This window comes from Salmo salar, chromosome 18 (assembly GCF_965601325.2).
Source record: "Salmo salar chromosome 18, fSalSal1, whole genome shotgun sequence".
NCBI lineage: Eukaryota > Metazoa > Chordata > Actinopteri > Salmoniformes > Salmonidae > Salmo > Salmo salar.
Genome location: NC_138308.1, coordinates 47161214 through 47182629, shown reverse-complemented (window position 1 = coordinate 47182629; position 21416 = coordinate 47161214). Strand labels below are relative to the sequence as shown.

General features: G+C 42.2%; 1 protein-coding gene across 3 annotated transcripts in view; it reads left to right on the top strand.

Moving 5' to 3' along the window:
• The window catches only part of LOC106595706 (ubiquitin thioesterase ZRANB1), a 47768-nt gene that overhangs the window by 3994 nt on the left and 22358 nt on the right, over nucleotides 1-21416 (top strand). For all 3 annotated transcript variants that reach the window (XM_045701168.2, XM_045701169.2, XM_045701170.2), the window contains exons 3-4: nucleotides 15885-16072; nucleotides 18569-18722. In XM_045701168.2, coding sequence (XP_045557124.1) covers nucleotides 15885-16072; nucleotides 18569-18722 — 342 coding nt within the window. The remainder of the gene's footprint in view (nucleotides 1-15884; nucleotides 16073-18568; nucleotides 18723-21416) is intronic.

Genomic DNA, 21416 nt, shown 5'->3' with positions numbered 1-21416 from the left:
CTCTTTCTCCCGGTCGGTCTCTTTCTCCCGGTCGGTCTCTTTCTCCCGGTCGGTCTCTTTCTCCCGGTCGGTCTCTTTCTCCCGGTCGGTCTCTTTCTCCCGGTCGGTCTCTTTCTCCCGGTCGGTCTCTTTCTCCCGGTCGGTCTCTTTCTCCCGGTCGGTCTCTTTCTCCCGGTCTGTCTCTTTCTCCCGGTCTGTCTCTTTCTCCCGGTCTGTCTCTTTCTCCCGGTCGGTCTCTTTCTCCCGGTCGGTCTCTTTCTCCCGGTCGGTCTCTTTCTCCCGGTCGGTCTCTTTCTCCCGGTCGGTCTCTTTCTCCCGGTCGGTCTCTTTCTCCCGGTCGGTCTCTTTCTCCCGGTCGGTCTCTTTCTCCCGTTTGATTGGTGATGTTTCTGTAGCGCTCATGTGATTTGTAGAGTTTGCAACAACAAAAAATGGCCTCCTTGATTGATACAAATAATAATGATATCATTCTGCCAGGTAAGCATAGGCTATTTTGTAGTTAACATTTAATTGAGAAGGTTTTTGGGAATGCCTTTCCAGCTCTACCAGAAGAATGTTATCATTAGCATCGTCGCTAACGGCTACACAAAGTAGACACACACACACACACAGATGGGTTGTCCTGTGCCGTTTCAGAAAAGCTGCAGGAAAATACAAATCACTGATGCATTTTGTTAATTTCTCATGATTAACATCATTTCCTAATAAGTTGAATAAGTTTAGTTGATACTAAGTTACTAAGTTCAATACATTTAGGAATATTATTTAATTCCGTTTTAATGTCTTGATTCTGTCCACAACGTATATTTTGTAGTGGGAGGGAGAGATCGCTATCCTCTTCTAGCTGTCTCTCCTGAGGGACATCCTCTTCTAGCTGTCTCTCCTGAGGGACATCCTCTTCTAGCTGTCTCTCCTGAGGGACATCCTCTTCTAGCTGTCTCTCCTGAGGGACATCCTCTTCTAGCTGTCTCTCCTGAGGGACATCCTCTTCTAGCTGTCTCTCCTGAGGGACATCCTCTTCTAGCTGTCTCTCCTGAGGGACATCCTCTTCTAGCTGTCTCTCCTGAGGGACATCCTCTTCTAGCTGTCTCTCCTGAGGGACATCCTCTTCTAGCTGTCTCTCCTGAGGGACATCCTCTTCTAGCTGTCTCTCCTGAGGGACATCCTCTTCTAGCTGTCTCTCCTGAGGGACATCCTCTTCTAGCTGTCTCTCCTGAGGGACAGCCTCTTCTAGCTGTCTCTCCTGAGGGACAGCCTCTTCTAGCTGTCTCTCCTGAGGGACAGCCTCTTCTAGCTGTCTCTCCTGAGGGACAGCCTCTTCTAGCCTGTTAGGGCTAGGGGGCAGTATTGACACGGCTGGATAAAAAACGTACCCAATTTAATCTGGTTACTACTCCTGCCCTGTAACTAGAATATGCATATAATGATTGGCTTTGGATAGAAAACACCCTAAAGTTTCTAAAACTGTTTGAATGGTGTCTGTGAGTATAACAGAACTCAAATGGCAGGTCAAAACCTGAGAAGATTCTGTACAGGAAGTACCCTGTCTGACCATTTCTTGAACTTCTTTGCCATCTCTATCCATTACAAAGGATCTCTGCTATAACGTGACACTTCCTACGGCTCACATGGTCTCTCAGAAGGCGGCAAAAAGCTGAATCGTGGCTTTGCAGGCTCTGGCTGAAACAAAGTAGCGCGTTTGGGTAGTGGCTGGTTACAGTACTGTGAGACTCAGGCTCGTGCCCGCGTCGACCGAAAGCTTTCTTTTCCTTTGTCTGTTTACCTAAAAGGATATTCCCGGTCGGAATATTATCGCTTTTTTACGAGAAAAATGGCATAAAAATGGATTTTAAACAGCGGTTGACATGCTTCGAAGTACGGTAATGGAATATTTAGATTTGTCTTGTCACGAATTGCGCCATGCGCGCGACCCTAATTTACCATTTCGGATAGTGTCTGGAACGCACGAACAAAACGCCGCTATTCGGATATAACGATGGATTATTTTGGACCAAACCAACATTTGTTATTGAAGTAGAAGTCCTGGGAGTGCATTCTGACGAAGACAACAAAAGGTAATCAAACTTTTGTAATAGTAAATCTGATTTTGGTGAAGGCTAAACTTGCCGGGTGTCTAAATAGCGAGCCCGTGATGGCTGGGCTATGTACTTAGAATATTGCAAAATGTGCTTTCACCAAAAAGCTATTTTAAAATCAGACATATCGAGTGCATAGAGGAGTTCTGTATCTATAATTCTTAAAATAATTGTTATGCTTTTTGTGAACGTTTATCGTGAGTAATTTAGTAAATTGTTAGTAAATACCCCGGAAGTTTGCGGGGGGTATGCTAGTTCTGAACGTCACATGCTAATGTAAAAAGCTGGTTTTTGATATAAATATGAACTTGATTGAACAAAACATGCATGTATTGTATAACATAATGTCCTAGGGTTGTCATCTGATGAAGATCATCAAAGGTTAGTGCTGCATTTAGCTGTGGTTTTGGTTTTTGTGACATTATATGCTAGCTTGAAAAATGGGTGTCTGATTATTTCTGGCTGGGTACTCTGCTGACATAATCTAATGTTTTGCTTTCGTTGTAAAGCCTTTTTGAAATCGGACAGTGTGGTTAGATTAACGAGAGTCTTGTCTTTAAATAGCTGTAAAATAGTCATATATTTGAGAAATTGAAGTAATAGCATTTCTAAGGTATTTGAAAATCACGCCACTGGATTAGACTGGCTGTTGCGTAGGTGGGACGAATTCGTCCCGCCTAGCCCAGAGAGGCTAGCTGTCTCTTTGTCAACATGGCCTATAAACACGGAGTCAAAATGACAGTTCTACCACAGCCAACATGGTATTTTGATTCTGAGTTCCGGCATATATAAAGTTTGTATGTGATAACAACTTCTAATTTGTTCCCAAAAACACTTCTCTCGCGCTAAAGAGGGAGGCTCGCTTGGCTGGTGCTAGAACGTTCTCTTATCAAATACACCTCTGGAACGTAGATCAAGGTGTTTTATACAGTGGCAAGAAAAAGCCCTTTGGAATTACCTGGATTTCTGCATAAATTTGTCATCAATGTTTGATCTGTCACAACAATAGACATAGTGTGCTTAAACTAATAACACACACATTATTGTATTTTTCTTGACTTTATTGAATACATCATTTAAACATTCAGTGTAGCTTGGAAAAAGTATGTGAAACCCGTAGGCTAATGACTTCTCCAAAAGCTAATTGGAATCCAATCAATGAGACGAGATTGGAGATGTTGGTTAGAGCTGCCCTGCCCTATAAAAACACTCACAAAATGTTAGTTTGCTATTCACAAGAAGCATTGCCTGATGTGAACCATGCCTTGAACAAAATAGATCTCAGAAGATCTAAGATTAAGAATTGTTGACTTGCATAAAGATGGAAAGGGTTACAAAAGTATCTCTAAAAGCCTTGATGTTCATCAGTCCACGTTAAGACAAATTGTGGCCGTCCTGCAAAGATGACTGCAAGAGCACAGCGCAAAACGCTCAATGAGGTTAAGAAGAATCCTAGAGTTTCAGCTAAAGACTTACAGAAATCTCTGGAACATGCTAACATCTCTGTTTACGAGTATACGATACGTAAAACTCTAAACAAGAATGGTGTTCATGGGAGGACACCACGGAAGAAACCACTGCTGTCCAAAAAAAACATTGCTGCACTTCTGAAGTTTACAAAAGATCATTTGGATGTTCCACAGCGCTACTGGCTAAATATTGTGTGGACAGATGAAACTACAGTTGAGTTGTTTGGAAGGAACACACAACACTATGTGGAGAAAAAAAGGCCCAGCATACCAACATCAAAACCTCATAACAACTGTAAAGTATGGTGGAGGGAGCATCATGGTTTGGGGCTGCTTTGCTGCCTCAGGGCCTGGACAGCTTGCCATCATCGCCGAAAAAATGTATTCCCAAGTTTATCAAGATATTTTGCAGGAGAATGTTAGGCTGTCTGCCAATTGAAGCTCAACAGAAGTTGGGTGACGCAACAGGACAACGACCCAAAACACAGAAGTAAATCAACAACAGAATGGCTTCAACAGAAGAAAATACACCTTCTGGAGAGGCCCAGTCAGAGTCCTGACCTCAACCTGATTGAGATGCTGTGACATGACCTCGAGAGCAGTTCACACCAGACATCCCAAGAATATTGCATAACTGAAACAGTTTTGTAAAGAGCAATGGTCCAAAATTCCTCCTGACCGTTGTGCAGGTCTGATACGCAACTATAGAAAATGTTTGGTTGAGGTTATTGCTGCCAACGGAGGGTCAACCAGTTATTAAATCCAAGGGTTCACATACTTTTCCCACCCTGCACTGTGAATGTTTACATGGTGTGAAAACGTATAATTGTTAGTGTGTTATTAGTTTAAGCAGACTGTGTTTGTCTATTGTTGTGACCTAGATGAATATCAGATCAAATTTTATGACCAAATTTATGCAGAAATCCAGGCATTTTAAAAGGGTTCAGATACGTTTTCTTGCCACTTTATGTCCTAATAATTGGAAACATTGCTCAGAAAACCAGGTGTTTTAATCGGCGTACGCTTACTTCAAATATGACCTGACACAGATTTAATATGAACAGAGAAAGGTTGTTTACATGACTGTCATACTCAGCCTTCTGCCATTTTAATCAGTTTAATATCCAATTATTAATGTTCATGTAAACATAACTCACTGATGCTTCTTTAACCTGGTTAGTGCTGACTGCTCTGCTGGGCCAAGCAGTCAGCCATCCGTCATAGCAGGAAGTTAAAAATAGCCTTGACATAACATGAGCACAACACATGACAACGCTGTGACAGTCTGACCTTGGCTCTGATTTACTCCCCTCTGTCCACAGTCAGACGGTCTGTCTGGCTTTGGTCTGTTGTCGAGACACATAAATAATATTGTCTTGGGACATGCATATTGACCAATGTCTGATGTTGACTGGGTGAGGGCTCTGTGAGGGCTATGTGAGGACTAGGGCTGTCATATAACTCTCACCACCTCACAGCTCATCTAACTTGGTGATTAATACATTTACTGTCCTCCCTATGGCAGATTTCTCTGTCCGGTTATGGAGTTTGTTGTAGAGACACACATAATATTTTCTATTGATATTTATATTGACTATCAGGCCTTTGACGTCAGATCACAGTTTATGATTAGGTTAACCTCTCTTCTGTGACATCAGATCACAGTTTATGATTAGGTTAACCTCTCTTCTGTGACATCAGATCACAGTTTATGATTAGGTTAACCTCTCTTCTGTGACATCAGATCACTGTTTATGATTAGGTTAACCTCCTCTTCTGTGACATCAGATCACCGTTTATGATTAGGTTAACCTCTCTTCTGTGACATCAGATCACCGTTTATGATTAGGTTAACCTCTCTTCTGTGACATCAGATCACTGTTTATGATTAGGTTAACCTCTTCTGTGACATCAGATCACCGTTTATGATTAGGTTAACCTCTCTTCTGTGACATCAGATCACCGTTTATGATTAGGTTAACCTCTCTTCTGTGACATCAGATCACAGTTTATGATTAGGTTAACCTCCTCTTCTGTGACATCAGATCACCGTTTATGATTAGGTTAACCTCTCTTCTGTGACATCAGATCACCGTTTATGATTAGGTTAACCTCTCTTCTGTGACATCAGATCACCGTTTATGATTAGGTTAACCTCTCTTCTGTGACATCAGATCACCGTTTATGATTAGGTTAACCTCCTCTTCTGTGACATCAGATCACCGTTTATGATTAGGTTAACCTCTCTTCTGTGACATCAGATCACCGTTTACGATTAGGTTAACCTCTCTTCTGTGATATCAGATCACCGTTTACGATTAGGTTAACCTCTCTTCTGTGATATCAGATCACCGTTTATGATTAGGTTAACCTCTCTTCTGTGACATCAGATCACCGTTTACGATTAGGTTAACCTCTCTTCTGTGACATCAGATCACCGTTTACGATTAGGTTAACCTCTCTTCTGTGACATCAGATCACTGTTTATGATTAGGTTAACCTCTCTTCTGTGATATCAGATCACAGTTTATGATTAGGTTAACCTCTCTTCTGTGATATCAGATCAGTTTTATTATTTGACCTTGCTGATGAACATTAGGTCGGTTAACCTCTTTTCCCCTCCCTCCTCCATGGTCCGATGTCTGTCTCTGTCCGGCTAGGAAGTTTGTTGTTGTTGTTTACATACAATAATGTCTTGAGTCTTTGTTGAGACAAAGTTGGTTAACACCTTGAAGGGGTACCTACTAACCTACCTAATGACTTCATGACTAGGGCTGGTACAATTACCATATAACCGACGGTTATGGATGAAGACTGTCATGAAATAAAATAACATCATAAACAGAAATATATAGATATAGATATAGATAGAGATATATATATATATATATATATATATATATATATATATATATATATATAGATTTTTTTTTTTTAAATCTATCTATATATATATTTAAAAATATCTATCATAATTTTGGAATGAACAGCCATAACATGGACTCTTAACAATGTGATGTAACTTTGTTGCTCCCTACTGAAACAAGGAAGGAAACAAGGAAACAAGTCTTTGGTTTCCTAGGCCAGGGTTGTGCACATTATGGTTTTTGCCCCCAGCACCACACAGCTGATTCAAATAACCAACTCATCATCAAGCTTGGATTATTTCATAAAGAACTACAAAATAGCATGGTGGTCTGGGTTAGACTGCCGAGTTGAGGCAAAGGTAAGAATCTCTGGATTAACCATCTAATGCTACATAAATGTAATAATGAATAAATTGTCTGCATTTCTTTAAATTGACAATTGTGTGAACTGTCTCGTAAGTTTTTTTTAAATTGACACAACCTGTTTTAGAAAAGGTTTCAGCTAGAGATGACTTGCAGGGATTTGTAGTGTTGCATGTCTACTTTGATGCTAGTTAGCATTTTCGAAATATGAGTGGAAATAGAGCCGAAATATATTGATTAAAGTCATCCTTGTCTGAGAGAGATTTACATGGGTATCAAAACGTCACGCCAGGGTCAGCCTACACTACATGGTAATCAGAACGTCACGCCAGGGTCAGCCTACACTACATGGTAATCAGAACATCACGCCAGGGTCAGCCTACACTACATGGTAATCAGAACATCACACCAGGGTCAGCCTACACTACATGGTAATCAGAACATCACACCAGGGTCAGCCTACACTACATGGTAATCAGAACATCACGCCAGGGTCAGCCTACACTACATGGTAATCAGAACATCACGCCAGGGTCAGCCTACACTACATGGTAATCAGAACATCACACCAGGGTCAGCCTACACTACATGGTAATCAGAACATCACACCAGGGTCAGCCTACACTACATGGTAATCAGAACATCACACCAGGGTCAGCCTACACTACATGGTAATCAGAACATCACACCAGGGTCAGCCTACACTACATGGTAATCAGAACATCACGCCAGGGTCAGCCTACACTACATGGTAATCAGAACATCACACCAGGGTCAGCCTACACTACATGGTAATGTAGAATCTTCATTCAAATCATGTAAGTGATGTGGCTCATACAATGGAATGTATCAAATCACATGGCATATATTTTACTTCCTGCTTCGCTCCTGAATGAGGATGCCTGTTCTGTTCATTATATTTCTATGGCAGCACATGCAGTCAGAAGCGGAGGATTGGAGAAAATGTGTGTCAAAGAAAACATATATATTTTTTTATACAATAAAATGCTATTCGAACAGTTATTCCGGTGACCGCAATCATTTGGCTGCCCTGTCATACCACCTACTAACCTACATAATGACGTCATACCACCTACTAACCTACATAATGACTTCATACCACCTACTAACCTACATAATGATGTCATACCACCTGCTAACCTACATAATGATGTCATACCACCTACTAACCTACATAATGATGTCATACCACCTACTAACCTACATAATGTCATACCACCTACTAACCTACATAATGACGTCATAACACCTACAAACCTACATGATGTCATACCACCTACTAACCTACATAATGATGTCATACCACCTACTAACCTACATGTCATACCACCTACTAACCTACATAATGTCATACCACCTACTAACCTACATAATGACTTCATAACTCCTAACGTACATAATGATGTCATAACTCCTGCTAACCTACATAATGTCTTCATAACACCTAACCTACATAATGTCATACCACCTACTAACCTACATAATGATGTCATACCACCTACTAACCTACATAATGACTTCATAACTCCTACTAACGTACATAATGTCATAACTCCTACTAACCTACATAATGACGTCATCACTCCTACTAACCTACATAATGACGTCATAACTCCTACTAACCTACATAATGATGTCATAACTCCTACTAACCTACATAATGATGTCATAACACTTGCTAACCTACATAATGACTTCACAACCCATAGTCTACATAATGACTTCACAACCCATAGCCTACATAATGTCTAGCCAGGGAGTCTGTTGTTGAGATACAATACTGTCATAAGTCTGGCTAGAGAGTTTGTTGAGACACAATATTGTCTTGAGACATGCATATTGACCAATGAATGTGATATTAACTGGGTTATTAGGTTAGGTTATATTGTTATATTTATTTAACCTTTATTTAACTAGGCAAGTCAGTTAAGAACAAATTCTTATTTACGATGACGGCCTACCCAGGAAACTGATCAGATCTCATTGGTTTTAGTTTCAGTTTCAGTGCTGGTTATTCTGAAGGAAACTTTGTTCAGATGATGTCATTGGTTTTAGTTTCAGTGCTGGTTATTCTGAAGGAAACTGATCAGATCTCATTGGTCTTAGTTTCAGTGCTGGTTATTCTGAAGGAAACTGATCAGATCTCATTGGTTTTAGTTTTAGTTTCAGTACTGGTTATTCTGAAGGAAACTGATCAGATCTCATTGGTTTTAGTTTTAGTTTCAGTACTGGTTATTCTGAAGGAAACTGATCAGATCTCATTGGTTCTAGTTTCAGTACTGGTTATTCTGAAGGAAACTGATCAGATGATGTCATTGGTTTTAGTTTCAGTGCTGGTTATTCTGAAGGAAACTGATCAGATCTCATTGGTTTTAGTTTTAGTTTCAGTACTGGTTATTCTGAAGGAAACTGATCAGATCTCATTGGTTCTAGTTTCAGTACTGGTTATTCTGAAGGAAACTGATCAGATGATGTCATTGGTTTTAGTTTCAGTACTGGTTATTCTGAAGGAAACTGATCAGATGATGTCATTGGTTTTAGTTTCAGTACTGGTTATTCTGAAGGAAACTGATCAGATCTCATTGGTTTAAGATTCAGTGCTGGTTATTCTGAAGGAAACTGATCAGATCTCATTGGTTTTAGTTTAAGTACTGGTTATTCTGAAGTAAAACTCTGATCAGATGATCTCATTGGTTTTCCATAGCAGAAGGAAGCAGGCAGTGTTTGTGTAATATTGTTCCGTTTCAGTAAGCCAACAACAATAACTTTGTTCATGTTTTCCTGTTGGAAAGAATGAGTCCATGTCAAGTCGTTACATTATAAACTTTGATGTGTTGAATTGAGTGAAGTTGGATAAAATGTTATACAATGCAGTGTTCTGACAATACTATTAGCCTATTTGTCAATTGAATAGAGAGGATGGGGAAATAGGATTCAGCATGGTACTGAGTGTGTACATTTAATCATACTGAAAGATGGATGTACACGGTGAGGCGTGGCTTAACGTGACCACACCGCCGAGTAGGGCACACCCTTTACTCCCATGTTTAAATGTACATTTTTTTACCCCTTTTTTCTCCCCAATTTCGTGGTATCTAATTGGTAGTTGCAGTCTTGTCTCATCACTGCAACTCCCGTACGGACTCGGGAGAGGCGAAGGTCGAGAGCCAAGCGTCCATCGAAACACAACCCAACCAAGCCGCACTGCTTCTTGACACAATGCACATCCAACCCGGACCAATGTGTCGGTGGAAACACCATACACCTGGCGACCGTGTCAGCCTGCACTGCGCCCGGCCTGCCACAGGAATCGCTAGTGCGCGATGAGACAAGGATATCCCTGCCGGCCAAACCCTCCCTAACCCGGACGACACCGGGCCAATTGTGCATTGCCCCATGGGTTTTTAATAATTTTTTTATCGTTCTATGAACATTTGGGATATGCTTGGTTGGTTGTTTTTTTAACATACTTCCACGTCGTTCTAATCAACAAACTACATCATACCTAAAAACACATTAGCTGTGTTCGAATACCCATATTAACATACTGTATACTACTTACTTAATGAGTATATACTATTAGTTACTTTTAGTATACTGTAAACGAACGGTATCCTTTCAGTTGAGCGTACTAGCGCTTCGCCTGTCTACCGGATGTTGATGCTGTTGCTATGCAACCTCTTGCTAGCTTGTTAGCATAACATATTACTAGCTAGACTTCGGGTGTGTTTGTAAATTCAACCTGGAGTGCCAGAGTGCGCTCTGGGCGTTCGTAAATTCAGGGCGTTGTCCCGATCGGGGCATTCAGAGCGCACACTGGACGCTCTGGCTTAGGAGTAGGGTTGATCCGAGCGTTTTGACCTCACAACAGCAATCAAGCACCCAAGCTAACTGGCTAATGTTGGTTAGCTTGCTAGCTACTTCCAGACACATAATGAGAGAACAACTCACTCTGACCATTTTACTGGCCCTAGCAGAGCTGGTTAGCCTGTTTTCATGTTATCTAGAGCGTTGGTGACTAACTTTGCTGCTGGCAACAATTTAATGACCCTTTTTCGCCAACGTTTACTGACACCGTCCATATTCAATGGGTGTTGAACATTCGTAAATTCATCAGTTATACTGTGCTCTGCCTCAGGCAGTCAGACGAGAGTGCTCTGAAATCGGGAGTAGATAGCCAGAGTGAATTTACAAACGGACCCGAACGACTATACCACTTAGCTAAGCTATGAATGACGTGAATAATCAAGTCAATAAACGTTGGGTAGTTAGTTAGATAGCGTAAAGTAAATGTACTGGCAAGTTCGATGTACTAGTAGCCAACTAACGTTACAGTAGGTAGCTCACATACCTGGTACATACTGCTGTAATGATATGCTATGCGGTTCGTAAGGATAGCGTAGCTAACAAATTGTCAGCCAACGTAACGTGTAACGTAACTTATTGGAGAAGTCGACTTTATTACATTGCTCAACATTTTTCATAATTAGTTAAAGTAACAGATTTGTATCCGCTCTTGTCGGACTTGGGCTGCATATTTTCCTTCATTTTTTCCAAATCTGAAAACGTTGTGAAGCCACGGCCAATTTCTGAAAAAAGCATGGAAATAGTGTCCACTGCGTGTATACTTGGTGTTTTGGCGAATTTAGTACGACATCCGGGAACTTTTAGCATACTATCTATATCCATACTATGACCAAAAAGCATACTATATACTCCATTTATGTCACAAATGGTACACTTAGTGCGGTTAGCATGAGTATTCGAACACAGCTTTTAATTCTAAACGTAAAAATGTTAGCAATGAACAGAGACTGTCGCATGGAATGTATGTCACGATTATCAGCCTAAGAGCCCGATACCAATGGACTTTCTTCAGCTAGCTATTGTTAGCTAACTAACCCTGCTTTTATAGCAAAGATGCTAAAAGCTGCTGGTACCTTTTTTTTTTTTGCTTTAACAAATAGTAGGACAAAAGACCACCAAATCAAGTTTCATCAACTGTCCAAGGACCAAGTTAGACCGACTTCATGGTTTCAAGATATACATCGCTATGATGGGAAATCTGTGTGCTGTGGGTCACGTTAAGCCACGCCTCTCCGTAGGATTCATCCAAGTTCTTTTCAGAAGCACGTACATAAGAAGACCAAGGTGTATTTCTCCTGAGTCCCTCTGCCTGCTGTCAATTCAGAGCTCTCTTCCTCCTCTCCATTATCCACCTCCACCTCCTTACCAGTGGTGTAAAGTACTTAAATAGTACTTTAAAGTATTTTTACTCAAGTTGTTTTTTGGGGTATCTGTACTTTTATTTTACTAATTTAGATTTTTGCCTACTTTTACTTCACAACATTTCTAAAGAAAATAATGTACTTTTTACTCCATACATTTTCCCTGACACCCAAAAGTACTCGTTTCATTTTGACAGGAAAATGGTCCAATTCACACACTTATCAAGAGAACATCCCTGGTCATCCCTACTTCCTCTGATCTGGCGGACTTACTAAACACAAATGCTTCGTTTGTAAATTATGTCTGAGTGTTGGAGTGTGCCCCTGGCTATCTGTAAATTATGTCTGAGTGTTGGAGTGTGCCCCTGGCTATCTGTAAATTATGTCTGAGTGTTGGAGTGTGCCCCTGGCTATCTGTAAATTATGTCTGAGTGTTGGAGTGTGCCCCTGGCTATCTGTAAATTATGTCTGAGTGTTGGAGTGTGCCCCTGGCTATCAGTCAATAAAAATAAAATTGTGCTTTCTGGTTTGCTTAATATAAGGAATTTGAAACGGTTTGTACTTTTACTTTTGATACTTGGGTATCTTTAATCTTTAAAACCAAATACTTTTATACTTTTACTCAAGTAGTGTTTTTACTGGGTGACTTTAATTTTTACTTGTTGTTTTCTATTAAGCTATCTTTACTTTTACTCAAGTATAACAATTGAGTACTTTTTCCACCTCTGCTGTCATATCAGTGCTCTCTTCCTCCTCTTCCTCCTTACTCAAATGAGATAAAGGATACCTCCCAAATGACTCCCTATATAGTGCACTACTCTTGACCAAAGCCCTATGGGGGACTAGGAACAGTAACCTACATAATGGCTTCATAAAGCCTGCTAACCTACATAATGACTTCATAAAGCCTACTAACCTACATAATGGCTTCATAAAGCCTACTAACCTACATAATGACTTCATAATGCATACTAACCTACATAATGACATACGACGAAAGCCCTATGGGAGACTAGGAACACTAACCTACTTAATGACTTCATAATGCATACTAACCTACATAAGGACTTAGGACCAAAGCCCTATGGGGGCTGTAGATTAATTGGCAGTGACTAGGAACAGTATGGAGCCCATTCAGTATGTGATGGAAAATGATGTAGGTCTTTTAATGAACACAACAGCCTGTCAATTACATCTAGCATTTTCTAACCAGCTTTCTGTATGGGGACGTACCTCTGGAGCCGATCCAAGCTTTAATCCATTCAGATACTGTTGCAGAAGCTGCACATTTGGGACATCATATTTCAAATGGGAAAGCTTCTGCATCTGTAATGCAATGATATGAATGTTAACGATTTTAAACTTTCCTTACAGGTGTATTTCAACATCAAGGGATATGTTTTTATTACCTAGGCTACACACAAAGCAAAGTAATGTCCACGTACAATATCTCTTCTTTAATGGCCACACTAGACATAGCGTACAGGCCTAGACCTACAGCTTGACTGTTCACTGCCAGCTCTACAGGCCTCGACCTACAGTATATCTCTTAACAATGACCAGCCTGACTGTTCACTGCCAGCTCTACAGGCCTTGACCTACAGTAAATCTCTTAACAATGACCAGCCTGACAGCTTGACTGTTCACTGCCAGCTCTACAGGCCTAGACCTACAGTATATCTCTTAACAATGACCAGCCTGACTGTTCACTGCCAGCTCTACAGGCCTAGACCTACAGTATATCTCTTAACAATGACCAGCCTGACTGTTCACTGCCAGCTCTACAGGCCTAGACCTACAGTATATATCTTAACAATGACCAGCCTGACTGTTCACTGCCAGCTCTACAGGCCTAGACCTACAGTATAACTCTTAACAATGACCAGCCTGACTGTTCACTGCCAGCTCTACAGGCCTCGACCTACAGTATATCTCTTAACAATGACCAGTCTGACAGCCTGACTGTTCACTGCCAGCTCTACAGGCCTAGACCTACAGTAAATCTCTTAACAATGACCAGCCTGACTGTTCACTGCCAGCTCTACAGGCCTAGACCAACAGTTTATCTCTTAACAATGACCAGCCTGACTGTTCACTGCCAGCTCTACAGGCCTCGACCTACAGTATATCTCATAACAATGACCAGCCTGACTGTTCACTGCCAGCTCTACAGGCCTCGACCTACAGTATATCTCTTAACAATGACCAGCCTGACTGTTCACTGCCAGCTCTACAGGCCTAGACCTACAGTAAATCTCTAAACAATGACACCCCTGACTGTTCACTGCCAGCTCTACAGGCCTAGACCTACAGTATATATCTTAACAATGACGAGCCTGATTGTTCACTGCCAGCTCTACAGGCCTAGACCTACAGTATATCTCTTAACAATGACCAGCCTGACTGTTCACTGCCAGCTCTACAGGCCTAGACCTATAGTATAACTCTTAACAATGACCAGCCTGACTGTTCACTGCCAGCTCTACAGGCCTAGACCTACAGTATATCTCTTAACAATGACCAGTCTGACAGCCTGACTGTTCGCTGACAGCTCTACAGGCCTCGACCTACAGTATATCTCTTAACAATGACCAGCCTGACTGTTCACTGCCAGCTCTACAGGCCTCGACCTACAGTATATCTCTTAACAATGACCAGCCTGACAGCCTGACTGTTCACTGCCAGCTCTACAGGCCTAGACCTACAGTATATCTCTTAACAATGACCAGCCTGACTGTTCACTGCCAGCTGTACAGGCCTTGACCTACAGTAAATCCCTTAACAATGACCAGCCTGACTGTTCACTGCCAGCTCTACAGGCCTCGACCTACAGTATATCTCTTAACAATGACCAACCTGACTGTTCACTGCCAGCTCTACGGGCCTCGACCTACAGTATATCTCTTAACAATGACCAGCCTGACAGCTTGACTGTTCACTGCCAGCTCTACAGGCCTAAACCTACAGTATATCTCTTAACAATGACCAGCCTGACTGTTCACTGCCAGCTCTACAGGCCTAGACCTACAGTATATCTCTTAACAATGACCAGCCTGACAGCTTGACTGTTCACTGCCAGCTCTACAGGCCTCGACCTACAGTAAATCTCTTAACAATGACCAGCTTGACTGTTCACTGCCAGCTCTACAGGCCTAGACCTACAGTATATCTCTTAACAATGACCAGCCTGACAGCCTTGACTGTTCACTGCCAGCTCCTTTCTGTGGATGACAAGAGTAGGGAGAGATGACAGTCGGGATCTGACAATAGAACAGTGTTTGTGGTAGTGAGGGAGGAACACCCTAGCCTTGGGGGGGGGGGATTCAAACAATGTCTTTACACAATGTTTATTTATCTTGACAGTCTCACAGTGGTAGGTACACAGTGTGTTGTGTTCAGTGAAGTCAGTGGACTGAATTTCCCCCCCCAACACACAACACTACGACGTCATTCCTCCCTTCTTCTGCACCCTCACAGACTATGTATATATCCATAATTTGTTTTAAAAAACGTGTATACTGTAGTACTATTTGTTGTTTTGTGTAGCCTACTCCTGGCTGCACAATCAAATTCTCTGCAGAGACAAATAAAGTTTCAATTTAATATAACTTGTTCCGGGTCATCCCCAGTAATGAGTTCTTCCCTCCCTTTCCCTGTCTCTCTGGCTACCTTTCTGACAGGAAGCCCAATTCTGATCTTCTTTTGACCAATCACATAAGCTCTTTTCAAATATATATATATTTTTTTAAATCAGAATTGGTCTGCCTGTCTAAATGTAGCCTAGGTGTCTACTTATGATTTAAAATGTAGCCTAAAAGGGAAAAAATGTCTGTGCTGCAGGTGTGGTGGAGGGGAACATGGCTGCTGTCGAGGCCTACAAGTCGTCAGGCGGTGACATCGCCCGTCAGATGACTTCAGACGAGGTCCGTCTCCTGAACCGTGCCACTGCCTTCAACGATGGCTTTACGCTAGTTCACCTGGCCATCCGCTTCCAGAGACAAGACATGTTGGCTATCCTTCTCACTGAGGTAAAGTAAAAAAAAAAAAAAAGTTTTTAAATACATAAGAGTCAAGGTGAATGTCCAGATTCGGGTTATTTTTTTAACCTCACGTGGACCGGCTAGCTATTTAGAACAGTAGCCATTGTCCTAATGGCTCGAATGTAAAGTGGTCGCAAGTCAGGGAGACAAAGAATCCAGATGAAAAAAAACAAAATGGCATCAGACTCATGGTCAGACTTATCACAACTGTAATTCACATATAAGCAAGCAGCTGTACTCATTCGTTTCACGAATCAGACATCTTGAAAATCCAACATAAGTTTCCTGAAACGGGTCACATTTAAAAAAAAATTGCAAGTAGGACTGATTTATTTTATTTTTTTACTAATCCAAGTACTCTTATAATTTTTTTTTTAAAGCAATGAGGCTGATGCAACATATCAGATCGTTTAGCTTAAAATGTTGATCCAGTTTGATTTATTCATATTATAAGCTCAACAATACGCACATGGCTGTATGCGCAAATCTTCCAAATTGCAATTAGTGGGGAAACATTGTTCTCAAAAAAGCACCGCATGTTTGAGCAGTTTCATGTGACAGAGATTAAAATATCTGTTAGAAATTAAGAAAGGGGAGATCTAAAGATGCTAGCATGGGTACAACTAGCATAGAATATGAGAGAATTTTTGGTTTGTATTTATTATGGATCTCCATTAGTTTCTGCCAAGGCAGCAGCTACTCTTCCTGAGGTTTATTATGGATCCCCATTAGTTTCTGCCAAGGCAGCAGCTGCTCTTCCTGGGGTTTATTATGGATCCCCATTAGTTCCTGCCAAGGCAGCGGCTACTCTTCCTGAGGTTTATTATGGATCCCCATTAGTTTCTGCCAAGGCAGCAGCTACTCTTCCTGGAGTTTATTATGGATCCCCATTAGTTTCTGCCAAGGCAGCAGCTGCTCTTCCTGGGGTTTATTATGGATCCCCATTAGTTCCTGCCAAGGCAGCAGCTACTCTTCCTGAGGTTTATTATGGATCCCCATTAGTTCCTGCCAAGGCAGCAGCTGCTCTTCCTGGGGTTTATTATGGATCCCCATTAGTTTCTGCCAAGGCAGCAGCTACTCTTCCTGGGGTTTATTATGGATCCCCATTAGTTTCTGCCAAGGCAACAGCTACTCTTCCTGGGGTTTATTATGGATCCCCATTAGTTTCTGCCAAGGCAGCAGCTGCTCTTCCTGGGGTTTATTATGGATCCCCATTAGTTCCTGCCAAGGCAGAAGCTACTCTTCCTGGGGTTTATTATGGATCCCCATTAGTTCCTGTCAAGGCAGCAGCTACTCTTCCTGGGGTTTATTATGGATCCCCATTAGTTCCTGCCAAGGCAGCAGTTACTCTTCCTGGGGTTTATTATGGATCCTCATTAGTTCCTGCCGAGGCAGCAGCTACTCTTCCTGGGGTTTATTATGGATCCCCATTAGTTCCTGCCGAGGCAGCAGCTACTCTTCCTGGAGTTTATTATGGATCTCCATTAGTTCCTGCCAAGGCAGCAGCTACTCTTCCTGGGGTTTATTATGGATCCCCATTAGTTCCTGTCAAGGCAGCAGCTACTCTTCCTGGGGTTTATTATGGATCCCCATTTAGTTCCTGTCAAGGCAGCAACTACTCTTCCTGGGGTTTATTATGGATCCCCATTAGTTCCTGTCAAGGCAGCAGCTACTCTTCCTGGGGTTTATTATGGATCCCCATTTAGTTCCTGTCAAGGCAGCAACTACTCTTCCTGGGGTTTATTATGGATCCTCATTAGTTCCTGCCAAGGCAGCAGCTACTCTTCCTGGGGTTTATTATGGATCCCCATTAGTTCCTGCCAAGGCAGCAGCTACTCTTCCTGGGGTTTATTATGGATCCCCATTAGTTCCTTATCAACAAGGCACGTCGTACATATCTCCTGTAGCAAGTCTATTACTGTCATCCATCCTCTCAGTTACATATCTCCTGTAGCAAATCTATTACTGTCATCCATCCTCCCAGTTACATATCTCCTGTAGCAAGTCTGTTACTGTCATCCATCCTCCCAGTTACATATCTCCTGTAGCAAGTCTGTTACTGTCATCCATCCTCCCAGTTACATATCTTCTGTAGCAAGTCTATTACTGTCATCCATCCTCCCAGTTACATATCTCCTGTAGCAAGTCTATTACTGTCATCCATCCTCCCAGTTACATATCTCCTGTAGCAAGTCTGTTACTGTCACCCATCCTCTCAGTTACATATCTCCTGTAGCAAGTCTGTTACTGTCACCCATCCTCCCAGTTACATATCTCCTGTAGCAAGTCTGTTACTGTCATCCATGCTCTCAGTTGCATATCTCCTGTAGCAAGTCTGTTACTGTCAACTTGAATTCCTTTAACTGGATAAAACTGTCTAAAATCAACTAATTCTGGAGGAGGTTATTCCTGGAGCAGCAGGGTGCCAGAAAATAAAAAGGTGTCTTGTCATAACGAGTCTCTCCTCCCTCCATCCCCGTGCAGGTGTCCCAGCAGGCAGCTAAGTGTATCCCTGCCATGGTGTGTGGTGAGCTGACAGAACAGATCCGCAGGGAGATCGCTGCCTCTCTGCACCAACGTAAAGGAGACTTCAACTGTTACTTCCTCTCTGACCTGGTGACCTTCACACTGCCCGCAGGTGACCGACCTGCCCTGTCTTTACTGTACATCAAGCTGTTTGTCCTCAAGTGTTCCTCAGTGATGATGAATTGATGGTTAACAAGCTGTAGGCTAAATGTCCGAGGGAGATTTGTTCATCATGATAAAAAATGTGCAAAAGGACTGAAACGTTTGATCCAATTTTAAGTTGTTCTGTATATAAAATACATTTAGCAAGTATGTTTAAGTGTGTGAATAAACAATGTAGGTTATCCTCGTAGTACAGTAGCTAGCCTTAGTAAGGGAGAGAGAGACTGCATCCAGTCTTGTAGTACAGTAGCTAGTCTTAGTGAGGGAGAGAGAGACTGCATCCAGTCTTGTAGTACAGTAGCTAGTCTTAGTGAGAGAGAGACTGCATCCAGTCTTGTAGAACAGTAACTAGCCTTAGTGAGGGAGAGACTGCATCTAGTCTTGTAGTACAGTAGCTAGCCTTAGTGAGAGAGAGAGAGACTGTATCCAGTCTTGTAGTACAGTAGCTAGCCTTAGTGAGGGAGAGAGAGACTGCAGCCAGTCTTGTAGTACAGTAGCTAGCCTTAGTGAGAGAGAGACTGCATCCAGTCTTGTAGTACAGTAGCTAGTCTTAGTGAGGGAGAGAGAGACTGCATCCAGTCTTGTAGTACAGTAGCTAGTCTTAGTGAGGGTGAGAGAGACTGCATCCAGTCTTGTAGTACAGTAGCTAGCCTTAGTGAGGGAGAGACTGCATCCAGTCTTGTAGTACAGCAGCTAGCCTTAGTGAGGGAGAGAGAGACTGCATCCAGTCTTGTAGTACAGTAGCTAGTCTTAGTGAGGGAGAGAGAGACTGCATCCAGTCTTGTAGTACAGTAGCTAGTCTTAGTGAGGGAGAGAGAGACTGCATCCAGTCTTGTAGTACAGTAGCTAGCCTTAGTGAGGGAAAGAGAGACTGCATCCAGTCTTGTAGTACAGTAGCTAGTCTTAGTGAGGGAGGGAGAGACTGCATACAGTCTTGTAGTACAGTAACTAGCCTTAGTGAGGGAGAGAGAGACTGCATCCAGTCTTGTAGTACAGTAGCTAGTCTTAGTGAGGGAGAGACTGCAGCCAGTCTTTTCCTGCCTGCATAATATCGTCATTGAGATTTCAGAGATGTGCACTTAACTGTACACACACACACACACACACACACACACACACACACACACACACACACACACACACACACACACACACACACACACACACACACCCCCCCCTGTAGAGTTCCCGGGTTGTATTCTGTTTCAGAGCAGGCTAGTATTTCTGTGCAGGCAGAGCTTGGCTTCAGGCCATTACAGTGAGAGGGTTCTCTCTCTCTCTCTCTCTCTTTCAAGTCCAGTGTATTCACTATTGAGCCAGAGAATGGCCACCAGTGTTCTCTTCTGTGTATGCAGTTAGCCATGCACCTACTGTGCCTTCAGAAAGTATTCATACCACTTGATTTATTCCACATTTTGTTGTTACAGCCTGAATTCAGAATGGATTTTTTTTTCTCCCTTTTTCTTTTTCTCAACCATCTAAACACAATACTCCATAATGACAAAGTGAAGACATGTTTTTAGAATTTTGTTTTGCAAATATATTGAAAATGGAATCTAATTTACATAAGTATTCACACCCCTTTGCTATGACACTCCAAATTGAGCTCAGGTTCATTCAATTTCCTTTTGTCGTTCTTGATGTCACTGCAACTTTATTTGGAGTCCACCTGCGGCCAATTTTAAATAGTTTGGACATGATTTAGAAAGAAACAAACCTGTCTATATAAGGTCTCACAGTTGACAGCGCATGTTCGTGTAGAAACTATACCAGGAAGTCCAAGGAACTCTCCGTAGATCCCTGATAATTGTGATGAGGCATATATCTGGGAAAGGGTATAAAACATTTTCTAGAGTCTTGAAAGTTTCCATAATTGGGAAATGGAAAAATATTGAACTACCCAGACTCTGCCTAGAGCTGGCTGTCTGACCAAACTGAGCTACCGGGCTAGAAGGACCTTGGTCAAGGAGGTGACCAAGAACCCAATGACCACCAATGACTACAGAGTTCCTTGGCTGAGATGGGAGAACCTGCCAGAAGGACAACAGTCTCTACTGCACTTCACCTATCTGGGCTTTATGGGAGAGTGGCCAGACGGAAGCCACTCCTGAGAAAAAGGTACATGACAGCATGCCTGGAGTTTGCAAATAGGCACGTGAAAGACTAAGAGCATAAAGGCAAAAGATTCTGTGGTCTGATGAGACACATCGGGATTCTTTTGTTGTCCTGAATGCAAAGCGCTATGTCTGGAGAAAACCAGACGCAGCTTATCACCCGTCTAACACCATCCCTACCGTGAAGCATGGCAGTGGCAGCATCATGCTATGGGGATGCTTTTCAGCGGCAGGGACTGGGAGACTGGTAAGGATGGAGGGAACAATGTATAGAGCCAAAAACAGGCAAAGCCTTGATGAGAACCTGCTTCAGAGTGCAAACGACCTTAAACTGTGGAGATTTACATTTCAACAGGACAATGACCCCAAGCATACAGCCAAAGCAACGCTGAAATGACTTCAGAACAAGAGTGTGAAAATCATTGAGTGGTCCAGCTAAATCCCAGACTTGAATCCCATTTGAAAATCTGTGGATAGACTTGAAGATAGCTGGCGAGCGGCGGTGAACAGCAAACTTAACAGAGCTTGAG